A 20,924-nucleotide genomic window follows, 5' to 3' on the forward strand; every position below is an offset into this window, starting at 1 on the left:
ACAGCCACAGCCTCCAGGTTCCAGGGACAGCAGGGCCATGAGGCCTGTGGGGTCCCAGGCCTGGGCCCCTGGGATGGCAGCACAGGAGCAGGCCCAGTGTTGCCAGTAGTGCTTGCGGGCCTCTTCTGTGGGGTGACCGTGGCTGCGGTCTGGCTGTCCAGCACCCGCTCTTTGCTCTGGTCTGTCTGCCTGGCTGTCTGTCTTCCCTGGGGAGGCTGGGACTGGTCAAGGCAGCCCACTGCTCCATCCTTTCTGGTTAAAATCAGCCTGGGTCAGTCTCTGCTCCTTGCATCTGAGAACCTGACTGAGGCAGGGGTTACAGTTGAAGCTTTGCCTCTGCAGAGGCCACCCACTTACACAGCTTTGGACACCAGACATTTTTTAGGGTTGTGCAAACGTTGCCTGCCCATCTGGAAGAACATCAGCAGCCTGCTTCCCCAGGGGGCGGGGCCGTTGTCCTAGCCCAGCGGCACCCCCACACGGGCGCGCTGCTCTCAGGGTGGGAACTCATGGATAGCGTGAATCTGGGGGCTGCCTGTGGCAGTGACGCGGTCAGCCAGGCCACACCTATAGCACAGCTGTCCCCAACAGGACAGCAGGGCACAAGGCCACAAACTAGACTCTGCAGATGCCCCAAGTGGCTACTGTGGCTGGTGTAGCCACTGGGTTGGGTCCTTGGGTTGGGGCCTTGCCCTCAAGGGGCCACCCTACTGCCAGTGTGGGCACAGAAGACATGCTTTGGGACCCAGGATGCGGGGAAACGCAAAATATTGTAGGAAAACAAATCTCGCTGATTACGAGCCTCCTCCCTGACGCCAGGCTGTCCACACCACTGGAGCTCATATCCAGTGTCTCTGAATACTCCCCTATGGCTCCTTTTCCAAGAGTCCTCCAGTCTGTCATTTGAGCTGTTCATTCGGATCATTGCACAGCTCAGGACAGTGGGTTCCATCAGTGTGCCCCTCCTGGGAAGGCTGGGGGTCTCTCACACAGCCCCTCCTTGCCTCAGGTGGAAAAAAATGGAAGGTGCGGGAATGACATGAGGAAGCCCAGCTTTGCTGTGTGAACATATGCAGATCCACTGCCCTCTCTGGGCTTCAGTCAGAGGAGGGGTTATGATCTCTAAGGGACCCTCCATGGTGGGAGTTTGATGAGCAAGTCTGGACCTCGCCTCCCTCCTTCTAAGGGCCCCATCGTGTGCTAGACCAGGGTACAGAGTGGGGAGCCCCCAGGCCGTGCCCTAGGCCAGGCGTCCCACTGCTCAGCCCATGCTGCTGTGGACAAGGGCAGACCCAACTGCCTCAGCCAAGAAGCCGGGAAGCTGCGTGGGAGAGGTGACTTGTAGCTGGGTCTTAAAGTACGCGTAGGGCTCACCGGGCTACACAAGGGAGGCTTTTTGCTGGGCAAAGAGCACAGATGTGTGGGAAAGAGTGGTGTGTTCACAGGGCAGGTTGGTGCGGCTGGAAGGGAGCATGTGTGGGCGGCACGGGTGGCCTTGACCGTCCCCCCCTCACTCCTCTGTCTTGAGTCATTGGGCGACTTTTCCAGTGGATGTTGTCTGCCAGCAAGGTGTCCCTTGTCAAGCAGACTTGGGGGCTCTTGGAGAGAGAGAGTTGGGCTGGTGAGACACTGGGCAGGAGTTGACCTGTGTCAGGGGCAACAGGGCCCTGGAATTCTCCGGCCAGGACTGGGAGCTCCTGGCACGCAGCTCTGGAAGGCAAGGCCCTGAGCGGAGTTAAGGACGGCCTTGCCCGGGAGGGCCTGGGGACTGGGACAATCTGCAGGTCCCCTCTATGAGCAAGGGCTCAGGCCGCTCTCCCTGTTCCTGCTGTAGGAGGCGATGAAGGTGTCGGATGGCAGCCTCCTGGGAGACCTCGGGCACGTGCCGCTAAGCAAGAAGCAGGGCATCAAGTGGCAGAGGCCGCGGCTCACCCGCCAGGCCCTGATGCGGTGCTGCCTGGTCAAGTGGATCCTGTCCAGCGCTGCCCCGCAGGGCTCAGGTAGGGGCTGGGGCGGGTGGCTGAGGGCAGGGTGGGGATCTGTCCTGAGCTCTGTCCGATCTGGGGTCTCGAGACCACCCTGGGACCCCAGCCCAGGCCACCACTTCTGCCTCCATCGGAGATGTGTTTTCATCCAGTCACAGCTGTCCTCATTCATCCACGCCGGGCACTGAGCTCAACGAGGGTGGGGACAGAGGACTGGGGCCGTGCTGGGGGCTCCCCATGAATAGCTGGGAGGGTAGAGCCCAGCTCCAGAGCCTGAAAGGCTGGGCTCGCTGTGCCCACTCACCTGCTGGGTACCCTGAGGCTGGGACTCACCCTTTCTGAGTCCTCTGTAAAAGGGGCTGGTGTCCACCTGCAGGACACATGTGAAGGGTGACAATGTGTGCAGGGGCCTGGGGGGGGCGGCCCTGCCCAGTGCACCCAAGGCTGGTGTTGGCTTTTTACTCCACCTGCATTCTGGTGGTTTGTGAGGCACTGACAGAAGTGGTAGCTGTCAGAGATATTTGGTGTTTGCACATATGACGCTGCAGGAGGTGCAGAGGTGACCTCCTCTCACAAGTGCACATACCACGCACTCATCCCTTGTCACACCTACCACACACACCTGTGCGTCCCCCACATACGTGTACATACCCACCCACCATGCACATGTGGGTACACACATGCACATACACATATTGCACACAGGTATCCATGCAACACACAGGTACACACACAGGCGTGCCTGAGAGTCTGCCTGTCTGACTTTAAGGAAAAGGTGCAAATATGGCCCTGACAGCTATCTTGTTTGTTGTGTCAGACACTCTGTGTGTGATTTCCATGGAGCCTCATTCCCCTTGACTGGAGAATGGGTACAATCGTGGCCCCAGACCCCCAGACGTGATAAGTTAGGGTGAGGAGGGGATTGGACACAGAGGCTGGCAGCCACCTCCAGCCTGTGTGTGAGGGGAGGTGGCTGACAGCCAGGCCCCTGTCCTTTACCCAAGACGCCACTCAGGGTGATCATAGCCTGACTCCAGCCCCTCCTCTGCTTCCTCTGAGCCCAGCCCCTCTGTAGTGCTCTGTCACCCTCAGCTGATGTTTGCTCTGGGCTACTGTCCCCGCAGCAGCCTCCACACTAATGCATATGAACACCTGTGTGGCGTCTGCACGCTCGACCACTTCTGGGCTGGGGATAGCTTTGCATGTGGCAGAAGCGTGATGCCACTACAAGTCCATGCAGACAGCTTAGCCGGGAAGCTCCCACCAATACTCAGGGTTCCACAGCAGGATGAGAAGCTCTCCCCGTGGGGGAGGAGGCAGCGTGGAGGGGAGCCGGGCGCTCTGGCTGGCACAGCTGTCTCACGCTCAACGCCCAAATTCCCCTGCAGTCATCAGGGCTTCCTCCTTTCCTTCCCAGAGATCTTGCAGTGCCTTGGCCTGGCCTCAGTGTCTCTGTGTCCCGCTCCCTGACCCGCTCCATCCAGCACCCACCCCACCCCAGGCCTCTCCTGCTGGGGCCCGGCTTTAATTCTCGACTTTCAGGCTGGGGCCAAGTGTGGTGTGCCGCCTCTTCGCTGGGGCTGTTTGCACACCTGAGTATAGGTGGACACACAGAAAGGCGAGCTGGGGGCAGACTTGCTGTGTTGAAAGTCACAACAATGGGGGGCCAAGGGGACCACACTCACACGCCCTGGGCTCATAGAGGGCAGCGCCTTTCACATTCAGCTCGTGCCGAGCTGTCAGGACACATCTGAAGGACTTGTCACTTGTCACAGCAGCTGTGCAGACAGGAGAGGGGGCAGCCCCAGGATGCTATCAGTGGTTCTGGCCCAGCCCCTAGATGGATTGATCACCAGGCGGCACACTAGGCACCCGGAGGGTTTGTGAACACAGGAAAACCAGGTCCTATTTAGCTGTGAGAGACGGGCAGTGCAGGTCACTCTGTTTAACTAGGGTTGATGCAAGGTCACATGACTCAGTGGGCCACATGGCGTCAGGGGCCCAGTGGGCTCTGACCTGGAGCTTCTGCCATGTGTTCCAGGAGGGCACATACCCTGCTGTGTGTCTCCCATGTGTTTTCTCTCGGGGACGCTGAGGAGAGTGGAGCCTCTAGGGTTTGTGCAGGCAGCAGCTACCCTCACAGACACTCGTCTCCTCCATGCAACATGTCCCATGTATGTCCCTTAAGGATGGCATTGCTGGTCACATGGAGGACTGCGCCTATGTGAAATGCTAAACTGTGTGCAGATGAGGTGCTCCTGCTCCCTCAGGAGCTTCTATGGGCTCTGGGCCTGGGGAACAATGGGTGCCATTCAGTGCGGCTCAGTCGTTCCCAGCTCAGTGGCCTGGGCAGCGGGCACTTGGGGCAGGTGGCAGGCGGCCGAGATACTGCACCCTTGTTGTCAGGGGATTTTCCATTCACAGAAGCTGGACAGAGAGGCAGATTTCTGGACCGGCTGGAGCTGAAGCCAAGGCCCAGGAAACTGCATGGTGTCCCCAAGCTCAGGTCACTTCAGCCAAAGCTGGGTGGCACTCAGGGGCCGGAGTCGCGAGGGCCAGGGCGGGACCAGCTGCCATTGTGCCCTGGCATCACTTCTGGGCTGTGAAGGCCCCAACATGGAGCTGGGAGGTGGTCAGCAGTAGCGGCCTCTAGGGTGGTTGTGCCCAGGAAAAGGGGAGCGCAGGGCAAGGGGCACTTCCCCAGCCCACCCAGGAGGAGTGCCCATCCTTGGCTGAGAAGTGCATCCATCCTCAAGGAGGGCCATCCGCAGTGACCCAGAGGCCTCTCCCCTCTGGGAAAGCATCCTTCTTTGGGATCTAAAACCTGTAATGTGGAGCCCATTGCCACCACCACTGCCCGTGGGCCCTGGACCCGCTGTTCTGGCCAGAGGGGCAACAGCGTCCACCTCCCATGGGACAGCACCTGAGTCTCCCAGCTGGTGCTGGAACCAGCCGGCAGGGGGCGCTCCGCTCCCCGCTCTGTAAGGCCAAGGGCTGCCGGCTCCGGGACGGTGAGGCCGGGGGTCTTGCAAGCGCTGGCCTTTGGCCACACTTCCCTGTTGTAAAATGAGTCCCTTGGTGAGTGACAGTGATGTGTAGACACTGTGATGGGCGGTGACGTTGGCAGAAGCAGGGCAGGCAGCAAGGAAGGTCCACGTGCAGAGTGTCAAGCCCAGAAAGGACAAATGGTCCCTGTCAGATGGAAGGGATACAGTGTAGCTGACCTGCCACCTGCTGGCTGGCTGGGCACTTGACAACAGCTGTGGCCCGGTCAGCTCAGCGAGGGAAGGTTCTTTTCTGGAACCATAGGGAGCCTCAGTACCCCTAGCAGCCAGTACAGGCTACCTGGCGTGTGCACACAGGCTGTCCTGTCCACTCAGTGGACAGGTGCCCTTTGGAGCGCATCACAAAGGCTCTGATGTTCCCACGCTTCTGAGTGGCCAGGCCTCCAGCCTTCTTCTGTCTGCTGCCCTGACTCCTGAACGAATGGTCCAGGACGATGGAAATCTGTACCCCAGGTCATCTCTCCTGCCAGGCCAGGTGGGCAAGCAGATGTAAGTGTGCCATGTGGGAACAGAGCCCCAGAAAGCAGTTTCCAGGTTCTCAGCCTCACAAAGAAAGGTGCTGGCTCAGGTAGTAGATGGCCGTCAGCTGTGACTAGTTGGCCATTGGCTGTTACCGGTTAGCCCTTAGCCACTGATATAACTGCCCTGGCTAAGCTAGCAAGGTGTGGCGTGGTGGTGTGGCATCCTGGCATGGCGTGGCGTGGCGTAGCGTGGCGTGGCGTGGCGGACTGTGGATTGCGGATTGCAGAGAGGCGGATTGCAGCTCACAAGTGAGGTTGGTTGGCAGAGACAAGTGGACGGCGGGTTGTGGATAGTGTAGCTCCTGCTTCCTGTGTCTCCAACTGTCGTGCAGGGATCCTGCTCACTGCGCCAAGTGTCGTGCGGGACGGCCTGCAGGGTCTCTGCTCCCGCTCCCCACACAAGCACGCAGGACATGGTGAGGCCAAAAAGGAACACCCATGGAGCCATGGATAGGGGAGTCACACCACTATATTCCTGCTGGCGGCTGGGTTGGAGACACAGGAACCAGGAGCAACACAATTCTCAACCCTCACTGCGCCGCTTGCAGGCTCAGCCACCATCTTCTTGCTAGCCCCCATTTTCTGCTAGCCTAGCCACGGCAGTTATATTAGTGTCCAATGGCTCACTGGTTACAGCTGACGGCCAACTAGCCACAGCTGATGGCCATTTGATCACAGTCGATGGCCATTTACTACCTGAGCCAGCACCTTTCTATGTGAGGCCGAGAGCCTGGAAACTGCTTTTTGGGGCTCTGTCCCCACACCAACCCAGCTGCCAGTGAGACTATAGTGGTGTGACTCCCCTATCTTTAGCTTGTGGGTGTTCCTTTTTGGCCTCACCATGTCCTGCGTTCTTATGTGGGGAGCGGGACCAGAGACCCCACGTGACACCCCGTATGACACCCCGCATGACAGCCCACATGGGCAATGTCTCTTCTCCACATCCTTCCACCTGAGTGGCCTGTCATATCTACTTAGACGTGCTTCTGGCATTTCTGGCAGCTCTGTCTATAAATTACACACAAAGGCTTTTCCTCCTCAAGCATCTCAGGGACTCCCCAGTGGGCCACAGGGGTGGGCCAAGGGGAAGGTAGCAATGTGGCTGTTACCATGGGAGGGCTGAGGCCCTGCTTACACACCTGGGCCTTCCAGACGTGTCCCCCAAGCCGACATGGCACACCTATGCGTGACGACGGGATGCCGCACAGGCTCCTGTCGACCTGGGGGTCAGGTGAATACAATTTGCTGGCTGGCATCCCAGGTCTCAGGGCCACCTGTGTCCTACAGCCAGGCATTCCCTCTCCATGAGAGTCCAGTAGGCAGATCTTTGCCAATGAAAGCCTGATTTTGCTCAAACCCGAGGAATGCTGCATTGGGACCTGCCACTAGCCTTAGGTACACAACGTGCCATTGAGTGTGCTTGGTCACCAGGCCCAGGCACACAGCTGCTTGTAAGCAGCCTCACCTGCTGCACAGCCTTTGCCGGAGCTCAGGAAACAGCCTGGAGCAGCCCGCTTAACTATGGCACGTAGGAGGGCCCATCAAGCACTGCGCTTACTTGCACAAAACAGAAACCCCAAATAAAAGGGGCTTCATTTAGACAGCGGCATGCATCTCCTAATTGAAGAATCTGGGCGAGGCAGTGGCTGGCACCAGCCCAGCAGCTTGGGGATGTCAGAGTGAGTATCTTTGGGCGTTTTTGCCCTTTCCTTCACAGCTGCAAGGTGGGTGCTTTGGCCTCAGACATCATGGCTTTGTTCCAGGCAAGAGGAAGGAGAAATCAGGTGAAAGGAGGAAGTGATAGGGCCTACATCAAAAAAGCAACTCTCCTACAGAAATCTCTGGAAGATTTATGCCTACATTTCACTGTTCAGAACAGAGCCACCCTGACCGCAAGGAAGGCAGGGAAACGGCAGCCTTTTAAACTGGACACATTGCCACCTCCAATCTGAGTTCTGTGGATAAGAAAGGTAGAGGAGAATGAATACTGAAGTGGCATTCTCTGCCATGCTCATATTGCCTCGTAGAGTTCTGATGACTGAATGTACCGGTGCCCAGAAGGACCTGGGCAAGCTGCCTGCACACCCTAGGTGCTCAATAAATGTGGGGGTGGGGCAGGGTAGTCAGCACTTCCTGCTCCAGTCACAGACTTGGTTTTCCCTTATCCTCCTCATCAGAGGAGCCCCTTCCTTTCCCTTATGCTCCAGGCTGTAGAGGCACCAGCAGGGCTGGGCGATGGGTCAGTGAGCAAAGCCCAGGGCCCGACCTGTCCCCCAGCCCTGCCCAGGGTCCCTGGCCCCTGAGCCTCCTTGGCCAGGGTGGGGTGGGAGCAAGGTGGCTCTGCTTCTGGCTGCAGCAAAGCCCGGGGGCCTGGATGAGGCCCCTTTGCAGGGAGATCACAGCCTCAGCTGAAAATCACACCGCTGGCACCTCCTCATTGGTGTTGGGAGCTCAGGCACGAGGCCCACCCTTCCCCAGCCCAGGGAGCGGTGGGGGCCCTTCAGCCTCCAGAGAGTGAGCTTCGGGTCCCAGGAGCCAGAGCCAGAGCCAGGCACAAAGTGAAGGGGCCTGGCCAGCTCTGGGCAGGAGCAGAGGCTGCTCCAGGGTGCTGACCCCTGGCAGTGGGGCTGGGAAAGGCCCAGCGAGCAGGAGGTGGGGACAGAGAACAGAAGAGGACAGGGCAGGCTACAGCTGCCGAGACACGAGGGGATGGGCTGAGGCCCACAGGAGACAAGCTGAGACTGAGAGACAGAGGGGACTGGGAGAGAGCACCCTCGTAGACAGCTCTGAGTGTCCGGTCAGGGACAGGCAGGCAGAGGAGGGTCAGAGCAGGCTGGGGTTGCAGAGTGAGCGCGAGGGCAGGACAGGGGACTCTGGGACTGGGCCAGGCCCAGGGATGGCGGCCCGGGGGGCTGCGCTGAGGCTGCCGGAGTGCCAGCATGGCTGCAAGAAGCTCCTGGGGGACGTCATCGGCTGCTTCTTCCGCTGCATCTCTGGGAACCTGGCTCAAGGTGAGGACTGTTCGGCAGGGCCTGGGGTGAGGGTGCAGGAAGGGGCAGGCTGGGGCTCTGAGTGGCTCCCACCTTGAACAGCGGCCCTGACTGCAGTCCTGGAGGCCTGCCCTGTGACCTGAAGGCACCGAGGTCCAGGCTAGGCTCCCCCACTCAGGAGCCTGGAGAGGGAAAGAAAGTGGGGAGGGGGCTGCCATCTCTGGGGCCACAGACTCAGGCCCAGTCCAGGCTGGCAGGGAGTGAGCAGCTTGCGTGCATGCTGACCCTGTTGCCCTGCTCCTCTCTCTACCTCCCTCCTTCCCTGGGGACCCCTCCCCCTTCCATCAAAGACAGATGTGACAGTTGTATTAAGGATTAAAGAAAAGGAGTAAGTGTGTAGAAAGACCCATGTAGAACTTGCTTAGTCAGTGATTGCCATCTTCCCCAAATCTCTGAAAAGCAGCCAACCTGGCAGGGATACCAGGGTGCCCCCCGGAGCCTGTGTTCTCAGGCTCAGAGGAGCCCGGAGCGGAGTTACTCCCCAGCAGGCCAGGCCCCACTGCCCCTCACCTGGGCAGACGATCAAGAGCTGGGTAGGACCAGGACCGCAGTGAGGCCACGGAGCCCAGGAGGCAGGCGCCATGAGAGGATCTCCCACGTGTGGGGACCCCCTGTGTCCGTGCCAGGGCACCTGGAAGGGTGGTGTCAGGAGCTTTTAGACCCTGAAAGGGAAAGACCCCAGCAGCTTCCAGGCCCTTTTGTTCTGCTATTGGAAGGATGTGAAGGGAAGGAGCCTAAAGAAATCACATGATTCCCCAAGGAGCTATCAGAGGACTCCCCCAACACAGGAAGATGAGTCAGTGTGACATGTGACATGTTGGCTCTTCAGCCAAAGCCAAAAGCTGCTTATGCTGCCCAAAGGTGCCCATAGATGCCAAGAGACAATGTGCTATCCCCTCACCAGTGGTGGGGCCTTGTCCCCCCATCTTGTTCCCTGCCCTGTCCTCAGTGCCTAGCACAAAGCCTGGAGCCCTCAATACTTGTCAGATTAATGAGTAACATTTTAAGAAGAATAAAAACATAAAATTGAACATATGATCAATCATCTCAAAATCAGTGCAATAATAATGGTTTAAATATACTCAAAAGCAGTGACAAATCTCTAGAATAAGAAGACAAGGTTCTGATGTAGTGAGGCTGGCCAAGGGGGCAGGTGTGGGTCTAAAGCAGGGGTGCAACCTCAGGGCCTCTGGGGGGCCTCAGGCTGCAGGGGAGGGGGCCGATGTGCTTGCATGCGTGGGGTGCTTTCTCTCACCCCCTCTGCTATCTCCTGTCTTAGTCTGTCTTGAAAGGGAGGGAGGGCACTGCAGGTCCCAGCCACCTCAGGGAGCGATCTGCCTCCCTGGACCTCATCTCCCTCACCCGACAAAAACACACCAGCACGGCCTTGCTGGCTCACCTCTGAGCTCCTTGAAGCTCAGGGGGACGCTGGCTCTGGGAGCCTCCTGGGAACAGGGAGCTGAGGGGCTGAGAGCAGGCTGGGTGTGAACCCTGAGAAGGGCTGAGAACCATATGGATGGCTGCTGAAAACACAAATGCTGGGCATCCAGGTAGGAACATGCCGGAGGAAGTGTGACTCTGTGTCACCTGTGACCCTTTCAGTCTGCTGTGCAGAACTGCTGCTCCCACCCTGTGAACGGTGTTTGCGCAGATCCTGTGGTCACTTCAGGTCAGCAAGTACCCAAGGACCCCTTCGGGCCCAGCATCAGTGCTCCAGGCCCTCGGTCACTTGGGGTCCCCCTGCCCCTGATGTCCCAGGCCTGCGGCTGGAGAAGGAAGGCAGAGTGTGGGCCGGTTCCTGGCAGCCTCACCCCGGCTTTGCTCAGTTCCCAGTCGGTCCTGGGGCCAGGCCAGGGCCACCTCCCATCAGTGCCCATGGTGCCCCTTGGACTCGTTCCCCCGTCTTTCCTGGAGGAGGATGGAACTTTAAAGACGGATTTCCCAGCTTTCTCCCCCAGGGTCCAAGGGAGCTCTGCAGAAAGGGACCCTCCACCTCCATGACCATTGCTCGGGTGTCCAGGTCCCTCCCCTTACCCTGGTGGCCTCTGGCCAGAATAGCCAACGGCCATCAGTCATCCTGACTCCTCCAGCAGTGGGTCAGACCCACCTGCCCTGCATCCCCCAACTCCAGGGACATAGGCTGCCCCGAGCCCCTCAATTGGATGCAGGATGGATGTCGCCTGGGTGAGGGAGGAGGGGAAATTCCCCAGAACACCAACCCTTCAAAGACACCGCCTTCCTCCCCTCACCAGCCTTCCTCCTGTCTACGCCCGTAGGGCTGAGCAGAGTGAGTTACAGAGTCAGCTCCCAGTGCCTTACTGCAACCACTGGAACCGCTGCACAAGCTCAACCGGAAAAGTCACAGTGAACACCTGGATGTGAGACAGCGTCCACATCAGGATAGCGCAGATCCTGTCTTCTGGGCCACTTACCCCTGTCCTGCAGCAGCTTCCCAGGGACAGGCAGGCATGGGGAAGAGGAAAGGAGGTGCCAGAGGCCAGGAGAGAGAACTCAGGCTTCAGGTTGAGGTGGCAGAAACCCAAGGTTACAGAAAAAGTTGGGCACAGCTGGCTTGAATTTTCAAAGCATCATTCTTGATGTGTTAAAAATATCGTTCTCCTACAAATAGACAGTGAGTGTGTGTGTCAGGGTTCCATTGAGGTCCTTAATGAGGGAACCAGCAGAATGACAAAGCTGATTCAAAAGAGAAAAACACACAGCGAGTTTTAGAGAGGGTGGAAATAAAAGGAACTCTGAGATCCGAGTGCTCAGTTGGATATGAAACTTAGGAAGATCCAGGGCAGAGAGGCCACCCGTGGAGTCATCTCTGCCAGAGAAAAGAGGAAATAATCACATCTTGTCAGCTTCACAGGCTTGTAAAACGACTGGGCCCTCATCAGTGGTACAGCTTAGTCCTGCTCCCCTGGACAGTCCAATGCCCAGGGCAGGTGTTAGTCAACGCCCTCACAGGACCCAAAAGATCACAAAATGCTCTTTGGGCTTTATTTACACAATTGAAAGACAACTTTAAAGAATAGCCTCTTTGCCGCTCATAGTTGTTAAAAGGTAAACTGAGGCACATCAAAAATGTCCAGTTTATTTGAGCAAACACAAATTTGAACCAGGCAGCATCAAACCAAAGGTCGTTCAGGGGCTCCAGCAACAGGAGCCAGGTAAAGGGTTTTTATAGAGAAGATGTAGAAGCGAAGTGAGGAAATTATTTGATTGGCTGTAGCTTGAGTGGTTGTCCTTATTTGGCAAAGCCTCGTTGGCTGTCTGTGATTGACTGTTTCTCAGATTTGACTACGTTGACTGGCGTAGGTTTTGGTTTGCTCACATCACCTATCGCGGCATTAGAGCTACCTCAGTCCAGTGGCCTCCTTGTTCCAATGCTTTCACATAGCTCTGCATGAAGCAAAGTGCTTCTAACCTGTCTGAGCCTCAGCTTTCTCATCTGTGAAATGGTCATAGGAATGATGAAGTCATTAAGAACGTTGTTGCCATATGCATGTAAAAACCTGCCTTTCATACTTTCTCCGCCTTCGTACCATGCTGGGCTCCTGTATCAGCTTGCTTTATGTTGCTGTGTGACTTTGGGCAAGTTATTTGGTCTCTCTGAACCTCAGTTTCCTCATCCATTGAATTGGTATAATGGAGGGTGGTTTTGAGGATTCTACCAAAGTCCGTGAAGGACTAGGGCAGCGCTACCCTTCATTATTTCACTGGCAGGGCTGGTGATAATGGGAACTGACTGTGTGACTCTGAGCTGGGGTTACATCCTTTCTAGGCCTCAGTTTCCTTATCTGTGAAATTAGAGCTGGAGAGGGTAATCTTCAAGATCAAGGACGGTTCTGAATCCTGTACATTTTTCCCCTCTCTGCCCCTTTAAACAGCCACAGGGGCCTGGGAGCTTGGGGTGCATTTGTGGCTCCTGGACTCTGGGCTGGGGCCTGCCTTTGGAGCCTGTACCGCCCACTCCTGCATCTCCCGGGCTTCTCCCGAGATGCTTGTTCTGCCCTTTCACCACTCAGAATGCCTCCCAAACCTCTGCCCAGGGCCTTGCTAATGAAGTGAAGTTCATTATAAGCCAACGGGGAGCAGCTTGGCATCCTGCCTCAGCTTTAGCGAGACGCTGGCGTTCTCCAGACAGAATAATGGGCCGCTGTGGCCCCCAACCCTCCAGTGGCCTCTGCCCCCAAGCCTCCCGCATTGCCTGACTCTAAATGGTCTGTTCAGAAGGGGTAGGAGAGGGTGTATGGGGTGCAGATGGAGGGTCAGTGAGAAGGCTTGCTGGGCACTGACTGGAAGAGGGGGCAGAGGAGCCCTCAAAAAGATGCTTGGAAGCCACCTGCCCAGACACGAGGAGGCAGACATGTTGCCCCCTGGTGGGCAGATGGGGGAATGCCTGTCAAGAGAGACCCTTCTGCAAGCAGGCGAAGGGGGAGGGAGGTCACAGAACAGGGGTGGCCACCTTCCTGTGCCAGCCCTCTTCCCTAGTGACGCGTGTGTGTGTGTGTGTGTGTTCCTGCTGCTCTGGGGCCCAGTCCCTGCCTTCTGGGGTGGAGGGGTTTGGGTTACTTGGGGTGGTGTGCAGGGAAAACAGAAATAGCTTCCAGATGCTCGGGATGGAAGGAAATGTTTTTGGGGCATGCTTCGGGCTGCTCAGGGAAAAGGCGGAACCTTGGTGACTGAGTCATTGGGGCTCCCGGGCAGATGCTCACAGGCTGGCGAGCCTGGTGCCCATTGGCCTGGCCACCCCCATCCTGTGACTTCCCACCCCTTCTGCTTGCAGAAGGGTCTTTCTTGACATTCCCCCATTTGTCCACCAGAGGGCAACAAGGGCCAATATGTCATTTGAAGTCACAGCTCCACATTTTCTAATATCAGCCTGCCCTCCACCCCCACACTCACCTCTTCACACATTTGTGGCTTAGAACACAGACATCTGGTGTTCCCAGGCTGCCACCTCTCTTCCAGGGTGCATCCTTGCATCCTGGCCCCAGATACCCTGAGTTAAGCTCAGGCCAGGCTGGGATGCTCCTGACAGCAGGCCTCCCCACCCCTCTGTTGCCCATGAAGTGCCTGCCCCAGTTATAGGTTTGTCCTGGGGTGGCAGCGGCACCTTCTCGGGTCACCCTAGAGGCCTCAGGAGGGCAGGGTGAATTCTAGGGTGTGACACAGGAAGGCCTTCTTTAGCTGTCTTCCTCAGGTGTGGATGAGGGGACAGCCTCCAACAGGGGCCATGTCCACATCCTGGCTTGTGCCTGGCCTGGAGTAGGGGTAGGGGGGCTATAATGATCTGATACTCCCCCAAATGGGCAGAAATGCTCCCCCAAATGGGCAGACCAGGCTCCTGACCGCCAGTCCATGGGCTGGCAGAGTCCCGGAGGTGACGTGGGGAAGGACGACAGTGGACTGACTATCAGACAACTAAACATCCTCCCTGCCAGTGGTTCACATCTTCCTTCTCTTTGAAATAATGCTGAAGATAGAGAGTAGTTAGGTTTTTGTTTTTAGTGCCCTTACGTTGCAAAATAAAAGAGAACACTTTAATGGCCTCTTCCAAATTTGAGGGGTAATATGAGGGGTCTATAAAAGTCCAGGGACAAGAGCTACAGACCCCTGCCTGGTGAAGTCTGGACTGGAAGGTTGGAAGGAGGCAGTGACAGGAGTGAGAGGCAGAGGCCAGGGACAGATGGAGAGGGCAGGTGTCCTGGCTGGGCCCCAGGGACGACATTCTCCCCCACCTCCCTTCAGAGCAACTGCGGCCATGCGGATGGGGTCCACGGGCTTGGCCCTCCCACTCTGGTGACTGAGAGCTGTCCCTTGTGGAGAAGGACAAGCTGAGCTTTAGGCCTGAGAAGTGACCAGAAGCTGGGGACTAGAGTGGGAAGTGGCTGAAGATTCATGGGCCCTGGAACAGAGTGTATCCAAGTGTAAATGAATGGATGACTGAATGAATGAATGAATGTGGGAGGAAGGGAGTGAAAGGCAGAGAGGAGCAGGAGAGGAGGGCTCACAAAGCATGGAGTCTGGCTAACAGCAGGGTGATTGTCTGCAGAAAGTTCCCCAACCAGGTGAGAGGCAACCAGCATCCCCTCTCCTCAAGAGGGGAGCGAGGAGCCTGGGGGGACAGGTTGGTGAAGCAGGTCGGTAGGACTGATGGAGAGGGCCAGGAGCCTTGGGCTGGAAGGTTTGGGTGTCTCTCCCCCCAGCTCTGCCCCATTGGCCGTGGCCCTTCAGGTCATTCCACCCCTATGAGCCTTGAGTGCATGCCAGGTGGTGGAAAGCAGCAGAGGAGAATTGCTCCTCACCCATCATTCTTCGCTTCTTTCGTCATCCCCGCCTCTTCTGCTGCGGTTGGTCTGTTGGAGGCCAGGCCTGAGCTGGGGTATTTGGGACCAGCTGCCAGCCTGTGCTGGACAAAACTGGGGCTCCCTGTGCCCTGTACCCTCTGGGGGAATGAGAGCAGAGGCAAGAGTGTGGGTACAGTTTATCCATGCCTCCCCTCCATCTTCCTGGGCCTGGGATAATGGCAGGTTCCAGCCCTCCCCCAGCCCCACGGTCTTCCTCTTGGACCTGCTGAGTTCTCATGGCACAAATGGGGAAACTGAGGGTGGAAAGAGAATGGGAGCCGTGCAAAGCCCTGGTCTGGGAACTCCCAGGACGGTGCTCTTTCCTCCACTCCCCGCAGCTGTCTCAGCCTCAGTGTCCCCGACAGAACAGCTGAAGACTCCGTCCTAGCACTTGGAGGAAGGCAATGGGCATCTGGTGGGCACCTGGGCACTTCTGAGCAGCAGTCTCCTAAGGAAAGTGGTTGAGGGCTCAGTGGGGAGGCTGGAAGCCACCATGTGCTGGCTTGGCTGTCAGTGTGTGCATGTGAGTGTAAGCGTGTGTGCGTGTGTGCATGCAGGCTTGCCATCTGCACGTCCTCTGTGATCAACGTGGCCTGAGACTGCCTGTTGGTGGGGAAGAGACCAGGTGCTGTTCTTGCAGTAACATCCTCATCCACGATCACATGGCCCTTAGAGATCGGCTGACTGACCACTGGGACAGTGTGGCTGGTGCAGTCCCCTTACAGCCAGGATCTCAGGGTGCAGGGGCTGCCGGGCGGAACGAGCCCTGGCAGAGGAGTAAATAAGTTGTGTGTCCCTTCGGCTGTGGCCTTTTGTCATGCAGGGTCTCTGGATCCGCTCCCCACATCAGAACGCAGAATAAGATGAGGCCAAAAAAGGAACACCCACGGAGCCATGGATAGGGGAGTCATACCACTATATTCTCGATGGTGGCTGGTCGAAACACAAAAGCAAACATCGCCAGTACCCCAACAAGGAGTCTTCTTGCACCCCAATCTCACTGGCAGCCAGGCGAGACACAGGAAGTAGGATCAACACAATCCGCAATCCACCGCCCACTTCTCTGCCAACCAACCAACCAACCCACCCCCAGCGTAGCCACGGCAGTTATATTAGTGGCTAAAGGCTACCCGGTAACAGCTAATGGCCACCCAGCCACAGCGGATGGCCATCTGATTACAGCTGATGGCTGTCTAATAACCGAGCCAGCACCTTTCCACGTGAGGCCGAGAGCCTGGAAACTCCTCTCTGGGACTCTGTCCCCACACCTTTGCCAATCCTTAGACATGGCTTCAAGCATGTGGGCTGCTGACTGGTGTCTGGGGCACCTCTTAGTGGCCTATGTCCTTCCATAGGGGGTGCCACGCAGGAGGAGGAGAAGGCAGAGATTGGGTGGGGGTTCTAAGTGTCTTCCTAGACAGGATGGGAGGGGCCTATAGTCCTGGCTCTGTGACTTACCAGCTGTGTGACTTTGGGCAAGTTACTCAACCTCTCTGAGCCTCACTTTCCTCATGTGAAATGTGGAGTGATGATGGAAGAATTCTCCTTGCTGGGCTGCTGTAAGGATGAAATGAGATGCAGCACTAGCCTAGGACCCAGTGAGTATACAGTGACTTCTCTGGTTCCCAGCTCTCAGCTGAGCCTCGGAGCAGCGGGGCTCCTCCTGAGGGCACCCCCATCTGAGGCTCAAGCTGGTTCTGTATTCTACCTAAGCAAGTTCAGGGGTAAGACTAGAGCCCCAGGCATATGCCCCCAGGTAGGCCTCCCCACCCCCCCAGGCCCAGGCCAATAGAACCCACATTTGCCACGTGCCCACCATCTGGGTGCTTCATGCGTGAAGGTGGGCATTGCCAGCCCATTTTACAGATGAGTCCTGAGGTCCAGGGAGATTGAGCAGCCGGCCTGGGTGACCAAACTAGGAGGGCCTTGCAGTATCGGACTCCAAAGCCCACAGGGGCCCTCACCACCAGTCACAGGCCTGGCTGCTGGTGGGGACTTGGCAGGGAGCTGAAGCTGCACCCCCTGGGCAGCCTGACAGGGTCTGCTGAGCATGGACCCCTGTTGGGTACACGCTGGCGCACACCTCCACATAAGCCGAGTAAATCCTTGCAGCCATTATGGCAATTGATCGCTTCGATCCTGTGCTTTGCTGGGCGAGCGCTGCTTACTCATGCTTTCTTAAAAACAGCCTCTGCTCTCGCCCAGCTTTAATAATTCAACTCCTAATTGTCTCCAAAAGCAAACCCGAAAATGCCAGCTCAGGGCCTTCATCCCACCCTAGGCCTCCTCTTGTCCTCCCTGCTTGGGGTGGGGGACTCACCCCCCTTCTGCTGTGGACCCAGGTCCACCTGTGACCACTTCCAGGAGGGGCTGGGTTCGGGGATCTCTGGTGTTTCCCTGGCAGCAGCAGGAGGAGGGAGCCTGGAGTTACCGAGTTGCAGGCTGAGGGAAGCCGAGGCCAGGGCAGGGAGCCCTGTGTGCTGAAGAAAGGGGAGGGAAAGGTGAGGACATGGGGACATCTTGAGGTGACAGGGAGGTGATCCTGAATGAGCTCCTGGACAAGGCTCCATGCCAGAAATAACTCCTGCCATGGGCTGGGGGGTGGAGTGGAACCAAGTCAGTGCGTATTTACAGCGGCTCCTGGGTGCAAGGTGTCCTGTGCTGAGCTTCCCAGCTGGAGGTGCTCCCTGGCGCCCTCTAGGGTCCACCTACCGATGGGAGGTGTCTGGGGCACTGCCCAGATCAGGGGCCACCAACAGCACCACTCTGAGCTTCACTTCCTTCTTTCTCAAGGCCCAGCCAGGATGCCCAGGGGTATAGGGAACGGTCTCCCGAGCCCCCAAATGGAACATATGCCCAGGGAAATCTTCATAGCCATGCAGGTCAGGTATTCAGAGACCAGAGGAGAGGAAATAGTCATTAATAGAAAAATTGTGTTATTGTGTTGAACCTTTCCAGAAATGCAGTGCAGGAGCCACACCTGATCCCCAAGATCCCCAGGGAAAAGCAAACGGGCTTTTCCAGGCCCCACAGTCAGGAGGAGAGTCTGCTCCCCATCTGCTTGACGACAGGCTGGGCTCACGCTGACTAAGACAAGTGTATTGTCTAAAAACTCACATGGCAGGACAGTGTCTGGCCAAGTGCGGGCCGTGGGCTGTTATCTCGTGTGTGAGAGAGGATTCTGTGGTCAAATACCTTTGAGATGTGCTTGTCAGACCAGGTTCGCTCTGCACGTTTTAAAGGAAGGTTGTGGGTAAGAGCCTGCGGGCTTGGGACTTGTCAGACCTGGGTCCTCAACCTTGTCTGCTTTCCCACCTGGACTTGGAAACACCAGGCTCCCTCTGGGCCTTGAGTCTGGGGTGGGAGGCCCTCTGATGCATTTCTCCCATCATGGTCTTTGCTGTGCCCTATCACGACTGTCTCATTGTCTGTCTCCCTCTCTAGAGTGTAAGTTCCTTGAGGCCAATGACATGTCTGCCACATTCAGTGCTGTGTCTGCCAGGCACAGAGCAGACACTCAGTAGGATATGTGTCGGCAGAGTAAATGCATGAATGAGCCCAGGCCTCTTCTAACTCTGAATCTTAGGACTCTCCGGCTTGAAGGAAGATTCAAAAACCATGTTTCCCCCTCTGGGTCCAGCTAACAGACGCCTCTAGGCCTGACCCCTCCTCTGTGAGAGCCTCACCAGTGCCTGCCCTGGGCCCTTCTAATACTCTGAGAAGGGGATGCTGGGTGTCTCCAGGGAGCTTCTCAGAGCACGTGCTGGGGTCAGCCTCGCAGAGCTTCCAGAGAGAAGTAGCCGGGGCAAACCCTGTGGCCCCTGTTATTTGCAGTTGTGAATGGGGACATTAATAGGGGCGCTGTGAGAATTAAATGACATTATGCACGTGTCTGCCTAGGAGAGTGGTGGCACGTAGAAGCGCTCCATAAAGGAAGCTGCTATTATTAGTCGTATTACTATTATTACTATTACCCAGTCCCCTCGCTTTGCTGAGCTCAGGGAGAAGTGTGAACTGGCTGAGCCCCTAGGAGGCAAAGGTGGGACTCAGACCCAGGACTTCCAGCTCCCAGGCCATGACTCTGCATCTCCCTTCTGTTTCCATGTCAGATCCCAAGGCTTTGATTCCCAAGTCACTCACCTGCATCCAGCTGATGCAGGGCGTCTGAAATAAACATGCCTCCCTGAGCTGCCAGAGGCCACCACAGAGGCTCAGATACCGTCAACAAGCTTCCCGAGTGGAAATTCCCCAAGACACCCTGGGCCCTCGGCTTGAGTTCAAACAAAGAAATGCTTATGTCCAGACAACTTCACAGATAAGCAGCAAGGATGGGACTTGAGAGCACTTAGCAGCAGTGTCATAAAACATGAGGATTGATGACCCCATGTGACTGGGGCGACTGCCAGGGGAATCAGCAGACCCTGAGTTACCAGCAATACTTCCTGTGTATCTTTGTACACAGGGCCCTGGCCTTGATTCAGTGGCTGTTGAAATAACATGACCCCAGTTAATATGTGCTTGGACCCCCCAGTGTACAAAGCACGCCCACATGCATGGGTGCCTCTGAGTCTCACGACAACAGCATGAGGGGGCAGGCCAGGGGTAAAGGAATGTTTCCCCCACTTTTGAGATGAGGAAACTGAGGCTGAAGGAGGTAAGAAGCATACTTATGTTACACAGCTTTGCATCTCCTGACTCTCATTACCCAGTCCTTTTGCCAACATAGAGAGATGGAAAAGCCAAGTTCAACCAAGAAATATAAATTTCTCCAAAGGAACTCACAAACCAACATGGTGGACATTGTGCAAACTCTAAGTCAGAAGTGAAGTTGCTGGCAAGAGCCACAGCTGGTCTTACCCAGTCCTGTCACTCTGGGGCTGGTTGGTTCCCCTGGACTGAAGCTAGGTGAGGGGAAGAAGAGACCTAAGAAGAAATGAGAAAGCCTCCATGTGAGAGAGAGATTTGGAACTTACCATCACAGGGGACCAGGGCGTAGGGTGAGGGTCTCTGGGGACAAGAGGCCCTCAAATGTCCCTCCTTGTAGCTCCTATTTAATGTTACTAGACTCCTGTAAAGACTTGGGACAATAGATGACGATTTGGGTATGCCCTGTGTGCGGAAAGAGGCATGAAGAGAGACACCCAACTCCTGACCAAGGGAGAATCAATCCAAAGAGAGTGTTCCCATAAGTAGGCAATGAGGGGTCCACTACCACAGTGACACCTGGAGATGTGGCCACATGGCCAAGTAGCTCAGTCCTCTCATGGCTTCCAAGTCTTTCCAAACCATGAGAACCAGAACTCCTTAATTAAGGACCATGAAGTTGCTTACCTTCCAGAGACCACTGGCCTGATTCTGGCCCATGATTCCTGTGAAGGTCAAAGATTTATTCCCAGAAGCTGGTTCCAACATGGAAGACATCATCGCTTTAGTACTTCTTGAGGAATGTGCCTAGTGATGAGATATTTTCTTAGTTTTTGTTTAACTCAGAATGTCTTATTTACCTTTCATTTTTGAAAGACATTTTTGCTGGGTGTAGAATTATAGGTTGACCAGTTATTTTTCTTTGAAAACTTTGAAAAAATGTTATTCCATTGCAGTCTGGCTTCTGTGGTTTTTGTCACAAGGTCTACCATCATTTGTATTGTTATTTCCCCAAATATAATGTATCTTTTTTCCTCTGGGTGCTTTTAAGGTTCTCTTTGCCTCTGTTTTTCAGCAGTTTGATCATGATGTGCCCAGCTGTGGTTTTCTTTGTATTTATCCTGCCTGTGATTTGCTGAGTTTATTGAATCTGTGGTTTGATATCTTTCATCAGTTTTGGAAAATGTCCTGCCACTATTTCTTCAAATTCAAATCCTGTCCCTTTCTATTTTCTGTTCTTCTGGGACTCCAATTACACATTTGTTAGACTTTTTTACTTTGTCTCACATATTCCCTGTAGTCT

At 56.0% G+C, this 20,924-nt stretch overlaps 1 protein-coding gene across 3 annotated transcripts in view; it reads left to right on the forward strand.

Moving 5' to 3' along the window:
• KCNIP3 (potassium voltage-gated channel interacting protein 3) overlaps positions 1 to 20,924 on the forward strand; it is a 68,922-nt gene that overhangs the window by 17,098 nt on the left and 30,900 nt on the right. For 2 of the 3 annotated variants that reach the window (XM_033100947.1, XM_033100946.1), the window contains exon 2: positions 1,835 to 2,000. In XM_033100947.1, coding sequence (XP_032956838.1) covers positions 1,841 to 2,000 — 160 coding nt within the window. In that variant the 5' untranslated portion in view covers positions 1,835 to 1,840. Of the gene's footprint in view, positions 1 to 1,834; positions 2,001 to 8,233; positions 8,583 to 20,924 lie in introns of those variants that run through there. The other variant, XM_033100948.1, reaches the window with a different exon arrangement.

The sequence above is a fragment of the Rhinolophus ferrumequinum genome (genome assembly GCF_004115265.2).
Source record: "Rhinolophus ferrumequinum isolate MPI-CBG mRhiFer1 chromosome 13 unlocalized genomic scaffold, mRhiFer1_v1.p Super_scaffold_3, whole genome shotgun sequence".
Taxonomy (NCBI): domain Eukaryota; kingdom Metazoa; phylum Chordata; class Mammalia; order Chiroptera; family Rhinolophidae; genus Rhinolophus; species Rhinolophus ferrumequinum.